Source organism: Schistocerca cancellata, chromosome 6 (assembly GCF_023864275.1).
Source record: "Schistocerca cancellata isolate TAMUIC-IGC-003103 chromosome 6, iqSchCanc2.1, whole genome shotgun sequence".
Classification (NCBI taxonomy): Eukaryota; Metazoa; Arthropoda; class Insecta; order Orthoptera; family Acrididae; genus Schistocerca; species Schistocerca cancellata.
Window position 1 is genome coordinate 620829540 of NC_064631.1, and position 22042 is coordinate 620851581.

The 22042-nt window shown below is 40.2% G+C and overlaps 1 protein-coding gene across 1 annotated transcript in view; it reads right to left on the reverse strand.

The window, feature by feature from the left end:
• The window catches only part of LOC126088455 (protein turtle homolog B-like), a 451623-nt gene extending 431274 nt beyond the window's left edge, over window positions 1-20349 (reverse strand). The window contains exon 1 of the mRNA XM_049906596.1: window positions 19780-20349. Coding sequence (XP_049762553.1) covers window positions 19780-19870 — 91 coding nt within the window. The 5' untranslated portion in view covers window positions 19871-20349. The remainder of the gene's footprint in view (window positions 1-19779) is intronic.
• Window positions 20350-22042: the final 1693 nt, after the last annotated feature.

The following is a 22042-nucleotide window of genomic DNA, read 5'->3' on the forward strand; positions in this document are numbered from 1 at the left end:
ATAATAAACAAAAACCAGATTAATTTTATCATTCAAAATCAGTCTTTATTGATTACATGAACATGAAAAATACTCAGAATGGAAGTAAGATCTATTAAAAGGATGAAAGGAATTAAGTGCCGAATATTTTGCTGGTTGTTATTATATTGATGTTGAGTGCCAATCTACGACAGTGAAGTTAATAAACGAACTAAGATCTATGAAAAGTAGGAAATCGAACTAACCAAATTCTCTACCGTGAAATGGTGGGCCAAATAGCACATTCATATAACTGATACGTCTCTAAAATTATAGACCCAACAGTATATACATCAAAACGCTTCCTTCCTAGCGCAAGGATTCTGACGACCATTAAACCATACCAGTTCACGACACTATGATGAACGGTGTTCTTACTTTCAAGTCCACCAGAATGTAAAACCGACGATTTTCCGTAGTTGATCTTTGTTAAGTTGTTTCTGTCCGCCATAAATTCAATAACCTTCAAGCAAATAAGTGAGAATGGTATAGACGTAGATTACTACACAGGACAAACAAGCAGAAAGAGACAAAAGTCTGACGTTCGTGGTACACGATGTTCTAATGGTGCTAGGTACACACTTGAAACTTTGAGAAAATAATAAATAGATTGTATGTATTAGGGATGGTAAGTCAAGGAATTACTAGAACAAGCAAAAATATCTTTCTGTCAATGAATCATATTTAACTCCTGTTTAATGCCGAGGCCAAGACGGATTGGCTGTGGGGCCAGGGTAGGAATAGTGTCCATGGTATACGTGGGGGACACACTAAAAAACGGCAAATTCGTTATAACGTCTTTATTTCGTTAAATTTTTACAACAGATTTTGATCACCTTCAAAATATTCTGCATTAACCACAACGCACTTCTTCAAATGTTTCTTCGATTATTGTAAACAGTGTTTAAATTTTCTTATCGGAATGGAATGTTCTTTACGTCTTCCAGCGATATTTGTTGTACCTACTCTACAGTGGCAAAACGCTATCATTTCATGTCTCGTTTGAGTCTGTGGAAAAAAAAGAAATCACAGGGGTAGATCCAGCGAGGAGGGGGGGGGGGGGGGTTGTGAACAATCGGTGTCATGCCGTTTCTGGTCAAAAGCTGCTTTACACAGAGGGCGGTGTGGGCCGGCGCGTTGTAGTGATGGAAGAACCAGTCGCCTGTGCTCCAAAGATCTGCCCTTTTCTTCCGGATGCCCTCCGTCTTTTCAAAACCTCCAAATACGAGGGCTATTCGGAAAGTAAGGAACGATTGGTTGCGAAATGGAAACCTCAGTGAAAATCAAAACTGTTTTATTTGCAACAGTTAGCTACATCTTCCGGCTTCTTATCTCCATAGTCGCCTATCCGACGATTGTCGGAGCGTTGTACTAGCTTTCCTACACCATCGTTATAGAAGGAAGCCACCAGTGCTTTCCTCCAGTTCTAACAAAACTCGTTGTCTGTGCCAAAATGTTGTCTTCATAGCCAGCGGTTCATGCGAGCAGAGATGGCAGTCAGAGGCCGACGATTACGGGTTGCATTGTGGGTAATCAAACATTTCCAATTGAAAACGGTGCAGGAGCATCTTTATGTGCTCCCTGTGTGCTCAGATCTAAACAGAACGACGTAACGCGATCGACGGGCATATCAGAGACACTGCCCAACACACCTGTGCAAAACTTCATCATATTTTCACTGTGGTTTCCATTTCGCGACCGACCGTTCTTTACTTTCCGAATAACCTTCGCAGAAATCCTGGTTGACATTTTGACCAGGGGTAACGAACTCCGTGTGCGGGACAGCTCTGTAATCAAATAACCAAATGGACATTTTCTTTATGTTTGACTGCACTTGGCGAGCTTTCTTGGGACGAGAAGAGCCACTGGCCATCCACTGCCTTGACTGCTGCTTTGTTTCGGGATTGTATCCATAGCACCACGATTCATAACCAGCGATCACCTTGGGAAAAATTTCGGGGTCTTCTTTGAGCTGTTTGCGAACATCAAAACATGCCTGATGTCGACTCCCCTTTGCTCGTCTATGAGAAGGCGAGGGACCAATATGACTGCATCCCTTCTCATGTGCAAATTTTCAGATAAAATCCTATGAATTGAACTCCAAGATATTCCACACATCTCATAGAATTGGTCAATGGTTCGGCGAGGATCTCCACGAGCAATGGCATTGATTTAGTCGACGATCTCCTCACTTCTTGACGTTGAGAGGTGTCCTGAACGAGGTCGGTCTTCAATTGACATTTCTTCATTTTTAAAACGTGAAAACCACTCGTAGACTCTCGTTTTACTTACGGCAGCAACCCATAAGCAGTCGTAAGCCCTGCAATAGTTTCAGGGGCAGATTTTCCCCAACAGAAAACCAAATTTCACAACCGTGCGTTGCTCTCAACAATCTGCCAACACGTTTTCGCCGAAATGGAAAAAGTTGTTTTACTAAAAAAATCTCACGGGTGAACCGATGCATTCACAGCGACACAAATGTGTACACTGACTTATGTAAATGAAATGTCGTGTGGCGAGGGCCTTCCGTCGCCTGGTGCAAGTCTTTTGGTTGACGGCACTTCGTCGACTTGCGTGTCGATGACGATGACATGATGATGACGACAGCTCAACACCCAATCCTGGAGCGGAGAAAATCTCTGACCCCTCCGGGAATCGAATTCGGGCCCCGCGCAGGCCATTCTGCCGTGCTGACCAGACCACTCAGCTATGGAGGTGGACACTGACGTAGGTGGCGTAACCGTAACGGATACGTGTTTGAACAATGGGTTCCCCTTCCCCTACTCTCCCTGCCGAATACTTTTGCCCCCCCCCCCCCCACACACACACACACTTTCTGAAGCAGTCATCCTGCTGCATCATTCTGGCAGGTGATGGGGCTTAGCACCAGATGGTAAAGCACTGAGATAGCTGTGAGACATGTCTGTCTATCCCAAATGGTATCGAGCAACCGCATTCAACTCAGTTTTAATAAGTGCGAGCCATTCCGTAATTTTATTAGTAGCTTTATGTACTATATGTCTGCAGCAGTTTTTGGTACCCATAATGGTGTCAATCATTCAGGTAGAAGCCCAGTACGATACTTAAAAGAAAGAGGGGGTAAGGGAACAAGTACCCACAGAATCTGCAAAATTTAACTAAATCTGAACATGTACCATCTAACGTAAAAGACCAAATTAAATTTGTAACAAATCATAAAAACGTGAGAGTTACAAGCCTGAAGTTATCTATAAAGGTAAGCCAATATCTAAATACTGCCTACCAAAACAAAAAATTATAAGTCCAACAAATTGCATATTAAAGTTACTTCATTCTTTCTTCATGAACTTCGGAAATACACTGAATCTGTCAGGTCCAGTAGACAGCTATAATACAAAGGTCGTCCGATAAGCTGATAAAATCAGTAAATACAGAAGACTATCCTGCATTTTCCTGTGCCTCTGTCCACATAGGAGTACAGGCTGCATTGTTAGTAACGGATTTGTCACAAGTAGTGTAAGAGGCAGCCGGATGTCCTTTCTACCGCCACCTTATTACCTCCTCCACCCTACCAAACTGGAGGGAATATGTGTACCCGTATCCGCCTGCGTGTAGTTTATATATGTGATAGAGATCGATAATTCTCCAAATGATTGCAAATCGTGTCTCTGAGACGGAATTTGTGTACCAACTCCGTAGTCACCGAATGGAATGTAAGATAACGTCTAAAAACCATATGCAAGCCGGCCAGCACACCGAGCTTTGACGCTAATCTGCCCGAAGAACTCGATCCGGGCCGGGCGCAAGTTCCCATCCCGAAAACGGCACTAATACGCACGGTTATTAGGGTGGTTAATCAATAAATACCGGAGATCTCAAGTAACAACTGTACGATCATATAGTTCCGAAACCGGATAGAGAAATACTGAATACCATCAACCCAAAGAAAACTCCATATTAAACAGAAAATCTAAAACTTTCTCGAAATAGTATTTTGTTGTGAGCGCTGAGATGTTAGAACCCAAACTGAAGAAACTAGACATTCAAGCCGAAACAGTACAGCGTGTTCGTTAATTTGACAGGAGACTGTCATGATGTCACGCCACATCGTACGTTACGGCATTCACTCTTTACGTGCTGCAGAGTTTTTCTGAAATTAAAAAAGTGTCCTACCATATAACATGATCACTTACCTAGGAACAAATATTCTACTCACTTTTAAAAGCTTTGCGATTAGGGAAAATCCTTTTAGTACTGTACATTGTAGTCTCTCTATTACTTTGTTGCCCTGCGACACTTTAAAACGCAATAAGGGAAATCAAATAAATCACGATTGATCAGAAACTAGTGACAAGTCAAATACATTTAGATATTGCAGCTATTGCAAACTAAAATACATTTCAATTTTTAAGACTGGTAAAATTGTTTAGACATTACAGAAACTCTGATAACTGGCAATTGTCAAATGTTTCGTTGTAAAGGGCATCCTTCTACTTCAAAGTAGAAGATGGTGCATGTACGACGAAGTAAGGCTTCACTGTGTATAAGTTATGAAACTAGTTTTAAAAATATATAGAAATTAATTGCTGAAACAACCGCTACCTGAAGAATTAAAAGCAAATGTCCTAAACTGCTTTAATACTATATGCAGCACTTAAATGTGTAGAACTCCAAATGTCTATAAATGCTGCACAGAACGCGACTTCGTGTCTGACAACAACAAAAACTGTATAAAACGGAGGAAACCACTTATGGCAGTCCAGAGCGCGTATTCCCTCAAGTGATTCTAAAACCTGTTACTACACTGTAGTACCGACCAGAAAACGTCACTTGCTTGTAGGTGCACTATGTCCTACTCGTAGGTACAAAACAGTTTGGTGTGGGGGGGGGGGGGAGCGGTGTATAAATAAGACAGGAAACAATATTCATACAAAATTACGAAATACTATACGTATACGAAAAAGAAAATCGAGTTTTGAAAGGTACAGAAAAATTCAATTTGTAGAAAATAAAGTAAGCCTTTCGATACTACACGGCAAAAATATCATCCAATATGGGGTGACGGATAGCTTTGTTTTAGGATTCTCCTCCCTTCATCCCTGTTCTCTCCAATAACCCCCCCCCCCTCTTCCCCCGTTTGACCATTAGTAGCACATCTATTACAGGCGATTTAATAATTGACACATCCAGAACTACATCATGAATATAATTCTCCTGTCTATTGTAACGTGTCGTTGTATAAACTGCAGTAATTATAAATAACTCTCAAAACAGTAGTTTGCTGTGATCTGTGTTGGTAAGTACCTAAGATAGTAATATTTGTACATAACGAATGTGTTGCTATTATTTTGTAGTTTGTCGATCTCAAAGTGTGTACTGTATTTTCCAATGACATATAAGATGGCCTCGATTATATTACATTCGAACTGAAGAGGGCTTTATATAGGTTCGTTCGGCTGACCTAGAACTTGATGACGGCTTTTGCCAGCGGAGCAACACGTACCAACCGTTTCACCCTATCATTTTAATGCTTTCTGGTGCCTCATATTTCATCCATCCCCCAATGCTGACTAATGTAACACTGAAGATAATAAATCATAATCAGATGGAGTCACACCGAAAGCCTTCCACGTTCCACAAGTAATGGAGCGGCTCTCTGTTTGTCGTTCAGCCTTTAAATGACGCCCTAGATGTGATTCTTCAGGCGTCTTGTAAATTGTAAGACAAGCGTGACGCTCAGGGTCTACAACTCGACGGGCTTTTCACTGTTGTACTGTCTCTGTAGTTCTTAAAGGCTACCTGACTTTCTGCATTCAAATTCCAGTGGATATGAGATTGCTGTGAGATTTCCTGGATTCGAGTAACTTTCGTAGCTTGAGCTGTCTTAGAACTACACTCTGTACCAGACTTATCATTCGCGAGTCTTATGCCGATAGTTTTAAATGTGGTTCTCTGGCTTACTGTCCTATTTAATTGATGTGTCTTCACCAAAACTCTCCAGCTGTGCCTGGTTGTAAACCACGTCCAAAATCAGATTGGATTCGCACTGTCACGGAATAACTTATAGATACTAAGAGTCGCCTACCATTGCGCCAGCGTTTCCGCATGCCACTCAAGTATATCATATTTAAAACTGTTAATAATACTCAAAAGTATACAACTTTTTACAGTAGTCTGTGATCTTCAGCAATATTCAAGCTCACTCCATGCCACAGGCCATCGTAATTGGTTCAGCGGTAGAGTCGTGAAAATTAACAGAATCAGTTCTTTCACAAATAATAATACTGCTGTTAGTATGGAAATATTGATTAAACAAGTTGAGAATTGAATAAGCTTTGTATTCAGCACTTTGAATCATATCACATAGATCATATCAACCCATCAATGCGTTTTCACAAATACGATAAAGTTCAAATCAGAAAGAGTGAATAGCTTTTCTAAAGAGTAAACATTTTCCTTAATTTGCGTAATATTCTCCAAGCCAATAAGTATCTTGAACTACACACTCTGTAAAGAGTCCTATTTCTACATCCGGGTTCAGGCTAACGAAAAATTTCATAGGTATTGGTGCAGCTGTTTAGTCATGAAAACTGAATGCACAGAGTTACCTCCGTATTTGTAATATTAGTAAGGAAGTTTGGACAGACATGCACAGAACACGTTGAGAACTGTATAAGCATTTTATTCCAGTTATAATCCACGGCTGTATTCGCATATCAGTAAAATGAAATGAAATGTGGGCTCAGGTTACGTACTAGACTCCTCCCGCCTGCCGAATATAACATTTCGTTAAGCAGTTAACATGAAATAGGTAGCAGTATATATCATGACGACGTTTTCTTGAGTATTTATACACGTGTTTATTATCAACAGATAGTTATTAACTATATTCTCTAAAATTCGGATCTTATGTTGGCAACAAGATTCGCAATACATGTGTCGAGCATACGTAAAAACCTTAGTGGCTGAGGGTAGCCAATCAGAAACAAACTGATATATAAGGTGGCCTCTATTCATTACATTCGAACTGAAGAGCGCTTTATGTAGGTTCGGCTGACCTAGAACTTGATGACATCTGGTGGAGGAAAGAACAAAACTAAAAAAAAAAACAAAATATGTGGCACCTCTACCGGAAAATGTCCACAGCTCGTGTTATAGTGGTTAGCGTTGCTGCCTCTGGATCATGGGGTCCCGGACTGTTTGAAGATTAAGACTTTGTACGAGCGCTGATGTCCGAGCAGTTGAGCGCCCCACAAACCAAGCATCATCGTCATCTACCGGAAAATGCTTGAACCCGAATAGGTTGTGGCAGTTGGTTGCAGTGCCACTGTTGAAGACAGATGCAAACTTACGAAACAAAAGCTACACGATTTGGGTTCATCGGAATTTACTGCAATGTCTTCAAAGAGATCCTGTTCTGATGTATTGACTAATTATATTCCAAACCCAATAAATTTTATACAGTTCTGAATAGACAAAATTATGAAGCACTTTCAAAATAATTCTAATAATGTCTTTACTATATTATACGCATTATACGGTGGCAATTAGCAGTAACAAATATATGTTAGGTAAAATGGTAATTGTGTCGGTAGTATTATATGTTTTTCGTGGGTTATCTTTCACATGTTGGAAGATATGAGACGGTACAGAATATTAATCATAAAAAATACCGGTACTTATAATGAATACTGAATTAGGCTTATTGAAAATATCTGCTAAGAATGTACTGCTACTCTATCCTTATCGCTTCCCTAGGGATGCAGAGGAGTGGATTAAATTAATTACAGCAATCATAGAGATTCTTACGATAGTCAGTACGTGAATGGAAATGAACGAAGACCTAACAACGGCTTCTATACTTGGGGCCAAGAGGGGGCGGAGGCGTTCGCCCCCCCCCCCCTCTCTCCCCTCTAGGGAGAGGAAAAAATATGGTGCAGTCAGGTGTTTTTCTTGCAGTTTAAAAGTTGGTATTACGCAGTTTTTTAACAGGGTCGGAACTGGACACTTTTATGGCTTCTTTCAAGTAGTCATTCGTCTTCCATAATATTAAAAATCCTTCATAAGCCCCAGCTAGACCTCCGCCCCCCATCCAAACTATTGTATGGGCGCCCTTAAGCCATAATAATTGGTGCAATGGGAAGCGCCCTCTACAAAACAGTTCACAGTGGTTTGTGAAATATGGATGCAGATGTAGATTTACGACCGTATCGTTAACTCATTGACTGGTAAAATATCACAACATTTTTGACGTGGGCGTGAGTGCAAACATCTGTCTCTGGTGACAGACTGACCTGTAGCGTAGCCCGATGTCTAGGTTAGGTTGGAATGGAACAGTCTGGTTGTGAGTGTGCGATGTCAACGAATGTGGTAGCGAAAAACGAGCCAGTGGTGTCAAACAGGTTTGTACCTGAGCTTGTGTTGGCTGGGTCAGTAAACGAATTTTCAGCTGTTAGATGTTCAATAAATATTTCACCATTTGAAGCGTGTTCGAAGTTCCAGTCCATAAATATTGAATTTTATAACGAATCTGACATATCTTGAAGGGCAGAATTTCCTACTGAGCTGTCAGATACAACAGTGACATATTTCCTTACATGTATATCATGGTGTATTGTAATTCTCTCCACTAGTTTTTAATTTCAGTATGTAAAAGTACACTGTGTCTTTCAGTTGTGTGTTATCAATATATATTGTAGTCTTCATGCATTTTCTGATCAATTGGACTTATCACTAAACAACTGATCATTGTTTTTTTCTGTGTCGTTAGTTGCATTTGCTTTGGCTTCTTTCGAGAAGTTTGGCTCCTATTCAAATACTGTTATCTTCGAACGTTTAGTGAGTGTTTGTAATGCCTTAAAAATGAGCCACTGAGTGGACTGGAGTTTCTGTACAGTCTGAAAGACAATAAGAAAAATCTATATTGGTATACGGCGAGTGTATTCATCGCGAAAGACAGAAGGTGTGCGGTTTGTCAGTCACCAATGAAAATTTTACCGAAGAAGAGTCCCAGTGAGGTATCCATGTGAATATTTTGGGTATAAGGGAATAATGGGCACTAGAAACAATGATCGGTAGGTAAAGGTTCCTGGTCTGCACATAGCAGACTACCGATAAGTACCATTTTGTGGTTGGCACGTTTATGGGTGTGTGAATGTTGCACGGAATACATTTCTTCAAAAAATGGTCCGAATGGCTCTGAGCACTATGGGACTTAACATCTATGGTCATCAGTCCCCTAGAACTTAGAACTACTTAAACCTAACTAACCTAAGGACATCACACACATCCATGCCCGAGGCAGGATTCGAACCTGCGACCGTAGCGGTCGCGCGGTTCCCGACTGAAGCGCCTACAACCACTCGGCCACTTCGGCCGGCAGTAATAAGTACTTTATTTCGAGTTGTTCAAGAAAAATCTTAAGAGGCACTTTCTGAGACAATTAAAAAAATTATTTGGGAAAATAATAGTGTCTAATTGATTAGTTCCTATAAATGCGTAAAAGATGAAGGATTCAAGCACCTATTCGTAAATCAAAGCCTTTATTTGAAGGATCCAAAAACTGAAGCACACATAAACACCACTGAAGAAACGTGTCTGCAATTAAAAGATTATTGTAAGGAGAAGGCAGTGCACGGAACTGTGTCACTCCTATTTGTGTAAATATATATGGAGAAAGCAAAGTGAAGACGAAAAAATGTATTCATGTATTTCATTAATTATGTAGCTTGCCCGGCAGCACGTAAATGATTACTTTTGCGGGTGTACTGTGAATGTAATATATAGCAGTTTATAGTTTGCTCTGCACAGATGAAGAAGCATTGTCAAGTTTTCACTTGCATTTGTGTCGCAGGCGTATCTTCCAATAGCATGCCTCCTTTTCTGTACAGCATTTGTATTTGGTCCAGTATTCGTTTCTTTGAAAGTTACTGCTGATTTAAGTGAGGTTTTTGGATCCTTCGTATCTGTACTACCTGAAACAATCATACTGTGAAATAATTCCTTGGAGTCCGAGGGTCCTTGCTGATTTTATCACTATTGCTTTTCTTAAATACGCCACAGCAAGGAATATACAGAGATAATCCTTTTCACTTAGCAGAATACCCATCCCCTCTTTACTATGTTTGCTTTGCCAAATAAGGTTTCTGTTATCCCTTTTATGTACTTCACGCCATGCGTTTCACTGTCTCTAAAAATCATTTCAGCACGCTCTTTTCTGGTTTCATTACAATTGACGGCAGATTTATTTCCGAAATTTGTGACATGAAAAAAGGCTGTTCTTATACCAAACTAAACTCTCGTTCGAAAATTATTATTTACTGTCCGTTTGCTGTGTGCAGTCTGTGTACCATTTCGATTTCAAGATTATTTCTCGAGCCGATTGTCCCATCACATCCAGTGCTGCCGTAACTGAATTCTCTGTAGGTACCACGCTCATTGTACGATATCACTTCTCAGAGCTTCTCGCTTTCGTGATACAGGTAATGCTCTACTGCCAACGTGAAAAGATAACTCTTAATCTATAAAGTGGGTCGTAAAATCTCAATAGAATAGTTTCCTTTCTTTCTTGTTTCCGTGATACCTGTAAAGTTATTATGATGCTACTGGGACCGAGCTTTCGCCTTGGCTGAACGATTAGTGAGTTTCGAAGCTATCTGCCGTTGACAACAGTCACTCCGTATTTCGAACAAATTTCTTTACAAATTACTAAAGGTGCAAGATAAATGGAAAAAATGTTGTTTTGTGTGACATAATGAGAAACGGTGCTGGTTACTTCGGTACTTAATACATATATATGCGGCATCTAAATAATCAGAAATAAGAGGCAGTTCCAGTAAGTAACTTTTACTGACATGTGTGTATGACTTTATTGACCAAGAGACCACAGACTGGATGTTCGCGAGCTTGATGCAAGTCATTTTATGTGATGCCACTTCGTTGACTTGTATGAAGATGATGATAAAATCAGGATGAAGACAGCGCACACACCCAGACGCGAGCAGACAGAAAAACCGATCCGGTCGGGCAATGAACCTGGAAATCGACGAACGTGAAACAGCAACGATAACCGCATGACAATGAGCTGTTCACGCAAATTTGGAAGCAACAAAGAAGTTATAAGAAACGGTTCACGCTTATCGGCAAAAATATTACAGGTTGGCGCCTGACGCTATAATGGAAGTATATATTTAACACGAAAGCGATTGTCTAAACATTTTATTCATTTCGTTGAATCGTATTATGTAAAACATATCAAACAATAAAAGCAGTTCAAAAGTGAAAGATGAGATAGCTGTTACAGAGAGTAAGTACTCTTCCATATTTCGCGTTATATTCTTTAAATCAGTAAAGTACCCTATGTTCCTGCTTATCGTTCAAGCTATCTCCATACCAAAATTTATCCATATCGATTCAGTGGCTTAGCATGAACGCGCAACAAACACTTTCTTTCGCATGTATAGTATTAGTATGGATTCTAATCAAAGCATTTTATTCAATGATGCAGTACAACACGCAGTAGAGTTTTAATCAACTGACCCCTCTTTTAGCAGAAAAAGAAAGTGTTGACTATAAATTCGTGACTTGGCCTCATGGAGAAATTGGGAAACGAAACTCCGCAAATTCCACCACAATCTGAATGCAAAGCACAGAAGGATACTGATTACAGTGGAAATCAGAAACAAGTATGTGCAGATATTTTGAGACCTGCTTGTGTCCAGCTAACTAGGTGATAAAACTGATAAAGTCTTAAAGAGGCACATCGTCTCCGATAGATAACTACGCTTGGTGTCACACAAGACTCAGGAAAAGACAGAAGTACAGACAAACCACAGGAACGAAATAAATACTAAGTGACCGATGAACGAAGGAATTTTAGAGAAGCCAAGGTGAAATAGCTGCAGGGAAAGTATGAAGAAACACAAAAAGAAATAGTGATCGGAAGAACTAACGTAACGTGTAGAAAAAGCCAAAAAAACCGTCTGTCATATTAAAAGCAAAGGAGATAACAATCGGTATGCATGAATAGTTCCCGTTTTAAATGCAGAAGAGAGTGTGGATACATTGGGAACGCATACTGAAGGCATCGGCGAGGCGTGGGAATCAACATGACAGAAGAAGAAATTGGGGTGAATAAGGAAGATAAGAGGATGCACTATTAGAGTCAGAGTTTTCCATTGCTCTGCACGATTGGCTCAAGTATGTCGGAAGTCATGCATGACATTCCTTCAGAAATCGTAAAATCATTACGGAATGTAGCAGCCGAAGAGTTATTCGTGTCGGCGTGTAGAGGATATAAGATTGTCGATATACTACCAGCCTTCAGGAAAACTATCATCCACACATTTCTGAAGATGCCAAGGGCAGATAAGTGAGAGTACTATAGCAGATTTAGGGTGACACCTAATTCATACGAGTTACTGACCAGGTAATACACAGAAAAATGGAAAATATAGACCACCTCTTACGTGTCGGCCAGTGTGGCTTTAGATAGGTTTTATTTATTTATTAAATCGTATAGCTAGGGTCCCCCGTCGGGCTCACCGTTGGCCGGGTGCCGGTCTTTCAATCTGACACCACTTCGGCGACCTGCAGTCGATGAGGATGATAGGATGATGATGAGGACAACACAACACCCAGTCCCTGGACGGAGAAAATTCCCCGACCCAGCTGGAAATCGAACCTGGGCCCAGAGGACTGACAATCCGTCACGCTGACCATTCAGCTACCGGAGACGGACTTTATATTGTTAAAGGCACAACAGAAGCGTTTCAGACGTTGTGTTTGATGACAGGAACGGCCCTTTACAAAAATCAAGACATGGTTACAAGCTGCGTCGACCAAAATAAAGCGTTTTAACAACGTAAATTTATGTAAGATGTTCCAGATTTTCGGGATAAATAGGAGTAAGCTATTGGGAAACATGGGTAATAATCAATATATACAAAAACCAAGAAAGAACAGTAAGAATGGGAAACCAAGAAAGAGGAATTCGGATTAAAAATGTTGTAAGACAAGGCTGCAGTCTTTCGTTCAGTGTTCTGTCTACACTTCACTGAAGCAATGATGGAAATAAAACATAGGTTCAAGTGTAGGACTAAAATTTAGTAACAAAGAATATCAACAACAAGGTCCGCGTATGACGTTGCTATTCTCAGTGAAAGTGAGGAAGGCTTAAAGAACTTACTTAATTAAATAAAGAGTGTACTGAGCACAGAATATGTACTGAGAGCACGTAATGTGACGTAACTGAAATGAGTTTAGTGAGAAACTTACCATCAAAATGGGAGCACAAAGTAAACGAATTAAAGAACTGAGCTATCTTGGAAGCAACGTATGAACACGAAGCAAATTGTACATTAAAACAGACTGGCAAAGGCAAATACCGCATTCAGCGCCTAAGGAAGTCTACTGCTTTCAAACATCGGCCTCAATTTGAGGAAAACATTTCTAAGAATGTACATGTGGAGCACAACGTTAGATGGAAGCAAATCATGGACTGTACACGTATTAGAAAAGAAGAGAATTATTGTGGTTGATGTTTGTTGCTGTGGAATGATGTTAAAAATAGGAGTAATAAGAAATGAGGTTACCCGTGGAACCGGTGAAGACGAAATTTGTAGCATACACTGAAAACAAGAAGGAACAAGTTGATAAGATATATGGTAAGACATCAGGGAACATCTTGCACGGTACTGAAACTTGTAGAGGAGGACAAGGACATGATTATATATAGCAGATAATTGTATATTTTACGAAGTCGTGGTTGCCCGCATAAATCCGGTGTGAGGACTACTGTTGGCGAAAGAAAATGAATTCCTAACACCACTTACAGCAGAAAAATTCGGCACTTTACACTTTGATCAAGAAGGCTTATCGAATTTGCGGAGCAAAGAATGTTAACCCGGACCATCAGAAGCTGAGCAACATTTTCAGAGGCAATGATTAATGCGAATACACCTACAACAGTACCATGTCAGCAGATAACACAAGCAACAAGAATGTGGAACTGGAAATCATGGTTCTGTTTTATGTTGTACAATACATAGTTACTAACTGTGTGGGAAATATTGTCTGCAATGCAGCATTATACCGATCTGCCGGAGTAGCAACTAAATTTAAGGCCCACTGACACGCATCAAAGATCCCGTCTACGTTCAACATCCGCCGGCACTGTCTGAGATCAGTTATGAGTGACGCTGTACATCGAGACGAGTGGTCTTTCAGCATCCTGCTAAAGGGTCGCGAACATCATATTCCACTCGTAAAATGGAATTAATTGCCGTTAACGACATACAGATTGAGGAAGCTAGCGGGATAGCTCGGCAGCCTCTAATTCTCAAATGGAAGATATGAGAGATGCCTGATGTTTTCAAACGACGATCTATCATGAACGACGATGAGAATAGGCTTCTATCGTCTTGCATTTGTAGATCTACCTGTGAATACTGGGAAGGGATTTAATGCAGGCCCCCTGTAATAATAAAGCTTTCGAAATACTGAGCTCGTGGGGATCTATTTACCATTTTTTCGTTGGTGGTTTATGTGTGCACATTTGGTTTGATGTGATCTTATCTTTACAAGTTACAACGAAAACCTTCGGTTATAGTTTATATATTATCGTACAGTACAAGACATCAGCACTTGTGCGATGCTGTTACATACACTGGAGCATCAGTGTCGGCACTTTCACACCAGGATGAATCAGTGGAGCACCATCTTGAAAATTGTGTATATATTTATCTATCGACGCAATTGCTTGTTACACCCATTGATATTATGCGAAGGCTCACAACTGCCTCCCTTCAGCTGACGCTCCTAATATACTCGAGGCGTAAGACGTCATTCCCTTGGCTTCAAGCAAGCACTGCGTCAGAATTACGACAGAGTTTCTTACAAATTCCGGATTGTGTTCACATGCAAATAGTGTTTATAATATAATAGTTTTTCGCTACGACATTCTTGAACAAATGCTTCACAGTACTCTCGCGGCTTTAGATTTGTCAATATGGAGTTTCCTACAACTTCCTCCGTCATCATCGTCAGCAGACTGAGTTTCAGCAGGCTATTATTGACATTATTTCTGTGGCCAAATTATATCACGGAGACGTCACGGAACGTCCACATGCTACCAGAAATTACATCGTTGTCTTTGACTGATGGACACTGGTAGTGATTTTCATTTTTGTAGACGATGAATAACTCAGGTACTTTTCTAAAGAAAGTTGTTGATCGCTGTGAACATTATATCAAAAACACCATAATGTTTGTGAATATAATTAAACAAATTAGAATAAATTTAGACGTAATTATGATCACTTAGTATGTAGTAGCCACTGTCTCGGTTAATGATATTGTTACACATTCCAATCTCAACTGCTTCTCTGATGCTGTAACTTCTCTTCTGAATATATGTAGGCTGTATAATTCAAAAATGAATAATCACAATCGGCAATCATGAAGAATTGCTGATGTTCATAGTGCACCTTGGGACTTACAAGCTTCCAGTCTGTCTCCGTTTATACTGTCTCATTCAGGTAATATTTTTTGCCCAAAGAAGACGTTTTCGAACATTTCCCGTCAGTATTGATTTTCTAATGAAGAAATATTATGTATATTAGAGAATTGCACTTTGAATTGGGAACTTAATTCATTGATCGAACAAGAGGATTCTGTCCCTGAGATAAGTGAATGAGGAGGGATTACTGGAGGAGGATTCAGATGCTCATCTACGTCAATTCTTATCACATCAATCACAGCTGTCCAAATTGCATGCTTCTACAAAGAGCCGGAGATTGTCAGTTATTCATATTCAGGAGGAAGGCCGTCTGTGAACATTCTAAAAGAGAGAGGAAATCCCAATGTTTACTCCTGGCCACGAGTAAACGACTCTCGTCCGTGCTTTCCTTCTAGCTTCTGAAAGAGCTATGCTGTGTCTCATGAAGCGATACACAGATTCTGTTGGTCGATAAGAGTTAAAAACAGAGACTACACGATATCACTTGATGAACTGGAAAAATTGATAGCCGCCGTATAAGGCTGGAGTGTAATTTATACGAATGGTATAACTGTGGATGATCCTTGGTGACACACGTGAGGATCTAATTACGTCAAGGACATTACGCGAAGGACAAATTCCTGGGTGGAAGTAAATGCGTGGTTCATCTAGAAAACAGAACCGAACAAGGAAACTGAAAAGAAAAAGTTGTACTTCATCAGGCAAATAATTTCACGGGAACGAAAGAGCAGGAAGATGAACAGGTGCGAGTCCTAAACCACCAAGAAAGCGGAAGAAATAGATGCATCTGCAAAGGCAACAAGACCAGTGACAAGTGTGTAAAGCGCCACAAAGAAGTATGCGGTAAATGTGCGGTTAAAACTGAAAACACCTGTGCTAGATGCGTCTCTTTGAGTTCAATGACTTGATTAAAAAGTACGATATCACTAAACTGTGTGTGTAATACAGGCCAGTATAATACGGGCAATAAATTTTAAATGAATATAGAATGGTCCAGAAATAATTAGTATGTGAAATTCTACAGTTTAGCAAAAAAGTTTTAATGAGCAAAGCAGATCGCTATATTTTTGTTGAAACAAGTGAGTAATGCATTAATGATACTGTTAAATTATCATTTTATGCTGTTTTGTCGAAAACCGACATTTTGATACCGTGGCTGTGTGGAATACACAGGTTGATTCTTGCAATGAAGAGAACAACAACCAGCCAATATCATAAAAGCGTTTTTTCTTCTTTGCAAAAATCAACCTGTAAATTGTTGTTATGACTCGTAAAAAGGTAGGGATTAACATACACGAAAATAATGCATTTGTGTATATCAAACATGAAAATAGGTCACGGGGGGTCAAAATGATCCCTTTCCTCTGCTTTAGGAATTTTATAACCAAATATCTTCAGTGGCATTTATTTCACTGTTCCACGACAAATATGTCTGCGCTTCTGTTTCGACACACAAAATACGTTCCGATGTCACTGTTACTTCATGTATTACTCCTTGGACAACATTTGGAAGAGAAATTTAACTTATACATGTGGCAAAGACAGTGGAATTCGGTCAACAGCTACCACTAAATCGGTGACATCTTCCAAAATACTATCTGCACTGGCTGCTAATACGTTGTAACTGTATCACGGCCTCAGAACTGAGATTGCAGATCTTACTGCAAACCAGTTACTTTGGCAATGGCGTTAGTTGTGCGAACTGTGACCCGTAGCAAGCAATCTATTCCATATTAAGCATATTCAAGAATAATTTATTCTCTGTTCGCCTGCTTAGCTGGATGGTTACGCGCTTGCCTCCCATGCAGCGTGCCCGGGTTCGATTCCCGGCCGAGTTGGGAATTTTCTCCGCTTGTAGACTGGGTGTTGTGTTGTTATCATCATATCACCCTCATCAGCGCCACGCGAGGTGGCCAGTGTGACGTCAACTGAAACAAGACTTGCACTCGCCTGCCGAACTTCCCCGGATGGGGCCTCCCGACCAACAATGTCATGCGCTCATTCATTCATTCATTTACTCTCTGCCAGGTAGTGAACGGATGTTATTGTTATTTAAATTTACTTTGTGTAGTCTGTATCAGAGATATTTGATAGCAAAATGCAGTGTCTGTATAACAAAGATTTCGCAGCAGAGTTCACGCATTGTCTGACACCAACTATTGTACTTCCACACATTGTTAATTTTTGCCTTCGTTTTTCTTCAACTACCAGATCAGTGACGTTTATCAGGTAGTCAACGATAACTATTACTTGTCCTTTACAGAAATCAGTTGAGGATGAGCGTAAAAAATTTGCTTATGTGAAAGACAAATAGTAGTAAATAAATCAGTTATTACTATCTTATAACAAAGAGCATTAGTGGGAAGTTCATGCAGAGGAAATCGGGGCAACTTAAAATGTTATCGAAATTAGAAGTATATCGATGTCAATGATCAAAGAAACTTCTGGTCAAACAAAAAATTAAAGATATCTTCGAGAAATCTATTCCGTAGGCATGGAAGCATCGTTTCCTCAATAGAGATGTAATTAGATGTAGTCATGTGGCTAGTTTCGGAAACAGTGTGTTCTAAAATGAATTACTCCCTATCTCACATAAAGTGAATCACGAAATATTTAGTGGAGATTGGACTGGGACGCTACACTTGCAGCACACTTGTCCAGCGCCGCAACTACTATGTCATCTCGCTGAGTACGGAGACAAATGAGTCAACGTTCAGGTGTTAAAGCAACCAGGTACACGTAATAATGACAAATCAGCAGTTGTATAAGACACAATTACAAGAAAAGATAAGATTTTCCAAAATTACGGTTTCTGCGGTATCAGTAGTGATATTTCGGGAATTTCCCCGGGTTGTACCGACAAGACTACGACCGATTTCTCGTTATCTGTGGTTCCAGGTAACGTACCAAATTAATCATAAAATTGTAAACTGGAATTTTCACAAGAAACTCTGTTCACTTCTTCCTTCTATTGCACAAAACGTAATCGCTGGCAAACATCATGACTCGAATAACTCCTACAGTCAAAGTGAATAGAGCCCACAGCGATCGTGATGGAGCAATGCAGATGGCAGAGCATTCGTTTCAGAACATCGTTAGCCCTCTATATTCGCCGTACAACAGCGCGGGTGCTGTTTCTCGTTAGGCTGCCGTCACCACAAAGTTAACGTCTGCCCTTACAATTTAATTCACAGGATACTCATGTTCACGTCCTCAGTACTACATACCACTAACAAACTTTTTAAATAAAAATTTAATTTAAAGTTGCTGAAAATGGGTGAGCTCAATTCAGTCACAAATACTACTGCGTAAAGAACTTTCCTTGTCTTATTGTATTTACTTTATACTCTCCAGTCTGGTCTGCTAGTCTTTAATTTCAAAAGCGCTATTTGTTTTCTCACACACACACACACACACACACACACACACACACACACACACATGCGCGCGTGGTCTCTCTCCCTTGGTATGGCGGTTGATAGGCGCACATAGAACGTCACGAAATAATTTCACTATGATGTTCGTTCCTGTCGCCGAGATGGGGTAGTGACTGTGGTTTGTATCACAGAATCACAAATAAGAAATCGAAGAGAACACAGACATACGTTCATAAGTCTATTTAATTAATGACACTGGCGATAATTAATGATTTATGGACATGTCAAACTCATTAAGAGAGTCTATTTTAATGTCAAACTAGCTTGTTTAGACTCAACTGCAAGAAAAATAAATACATAAATAAGTCAAAGTTTGTCACATCAAACAGGAGCCCAACGAGAAAAAAATGCTGTGGGAGCATCCATTAATATGAACCAGTGCTTGAGCATTTAGATATTCAAATATAAACCAGTCATATCACATAAAGAATAAACTCTTAACTTCAGACAAAAATACAAGAATTGGTGTATGCTACTATATAGGGGTGTCACCATTACGTACGCTACAAGGTTATCATTAAACGACGTTATGTGATATTATCACATCAGTAGTATTCTGTAGTGTCAAACTGTAAAGCATCTATAACTTTTATGTTAGATTAATGGTTACCAAGTTTCACTATACTTCTCACCTGTTTCTTTTTTGGTAAAATAATATGGAGACCGCCACTTTTCTGTTGTTACATCTCAACAAGTAAATACATTACTAACAAATTAAGACATAAATAAAATTCTTTCTCCGATCGGAATCGCATTTCAATACCCCTTACGTGCCTATGTTTAAATTACGTAAGTGGCATTTTCCACCTATTTGTAACAGGTACTCACTTTGCAGAGCTACTGATGACATGGAGGCGAGTTGCACGAAGATGGCTGCGCAGGCAACGAGGGACATTCCTCCAACCGTGGCCGTCACCATAGTCTGCCGTTGTCGATGAGCTGGTCAGTCGAGACGAACGTGACTTACTTCGTCCATTGCCGTCACCGTAATCCTTGGGTCCTTCCTCCAGTGTACGTTTATGTTAATCCACGAGAGTCTCCTCTATAATTCCTCTGTTCTTGCTGTTCAGTTAAAACTGGAAGCCCTTCCTGTAAGACGAACGCACGTCGCGGAATTCCAAGTCCATCATTTAAATGCGACACAGGTCAATCCTCATTTTTACGTCACTGTTACGTGAAATATGAAGTAGCAAATTCCTTGTACTTCCCTTTCATTAGCTTTTCCTGATACTTTGCGAGCTGTTGGAAGAGAGGTTTTCAACAGCCACTGGAATGGAAGCACGACGTTTGCTGAGAACTACATATTGTATACCTACGCTGTCTGTCACCTCTCCTTCACCTTGGAGGATTAGTAAGCTATGACGTCGGGATTTGTATCACTCGCGTAGACGCACTGGAGGTATGGTAGGGAACTGTTTAGTGACTTAGTGGTCCCAGCAGTGCGTTCACAGGAAGTGTCTCGTGCGGAAATTTTGAGCTGGACATGTCAGAAGATAGGACACTGCCAGTGGGGCCGCCCGCAGGTGAACCTCGGCCGCCAGCAGGCCTCAGGCAGACGGAGGAGTAGTTGTCTTCCCCGGCTGGAGCCGCCGCTCTCGAGGCGGAAATGAGCGCAGCTTGGCCCACTGAGCCGGCGCGCCGCGACTGGCAAGCGACCACCTGCTTTGTCTCTCGCTAGAGCAGGAAACCGCGGCCTGCAAAGAGCAGAACAGAGCGGATGTAGCAGGCAATTTATACGCAACAAAGGCAGAGGATGGTATAAATCTACAAAACAACCTTCCACGGTCATTTAGGCATTTGAATCTCGCACGGAACCGTCAGCGGCCATCATTAAAAAAAGGTGGTAATCTGTTCAACATTTTTCTGACTGTTTGTGCTAATTTTGAGCCCTTAAATTATTCCATTCTTTCCCAGAGCCAAATGATTTTACCTAAATAATCATGAAATTTCCAAATTAAGTCGCGGAATAGGCACCTACAAAAACAAATTGACCCATAATTGAACACTTATTTAATACCCGAGGATAGTTATTCTATTTGTCACTGTGACATTTTTTGTCAACTGGTAAAATGAATGTGCACTTCTCTACCTTGTTATGGATATCTATAGTAACAGGAATGTAAGGTTACAGTGGGAATCTATATTACACACTTCAGTAACAATTTTACGTAAAAGAACCACTAAAATATATATTTCTGTAGGATTTCTTAAACTTAAAAAAAAAACTGCTATTGTGAGAAACTAAAGAGCTTCTTCTACTCCCAAAGACGTGAACGTCTGGCACAAAAAGGTACAAAAATTATTAAAATTGGCTTGTTTGATGATGATCGCACCTCGATAAATTGCATAACATACACAAATCTTAAAGAATGAAATAAGTTAGACTTTCGCTATTTTCCACCTAGTACACAGCGGAGCAACAGAGATCATAAAATAGCAAATCACTAGCTTACCACCTCCACTTCCTTCTTATACACCACGTACGTCATCCACTACTAGTAGTGACAAAAGCTTCCATATTAGTCGCTTCTTTTAAATATATCCCAGTGCGGCAAAACAATGGCAGAGTTACAGTTAAGTAAAGGGAATGATCAGATAATTGTTGTTGTTACGTAACCAGAGGGTCATAAATCGGGAAGAGAATCGCCTTGGGTTTATGAGTTATCCATAAAGCCGAATATGACGTACTCGTATATTTGTAATTATTCCAATTCCCATTTTTTGAGCTCATCGCAGGTAACATTAACGCTTTGCATGTACTTGTACACTATCATTTCTTCCATGCTTTACTGATTGTTCGTCGTTTCCTGATCAATACACAGACATATAATTTCAGAGAAATAATTGTAAACCAGATGATATTTCTCACGGAGAATAGTAGTTATGTTGAAGCGCAATCTTCGAAAGTGCTTTATTATGGAGACTGCGTCTGAAGAAGTAGGTGTCGCGCAGTCTTAAAATACCACAGGAAGGAGAAAAAATGGTTCAAATAGCTCTGAGCACTATGGGACTTAACATCTGAGGTCATCAGTCCCCTACAACTTAGAACTACTTAAACCTAACTAACATAAGGAGATAACACACATCCATG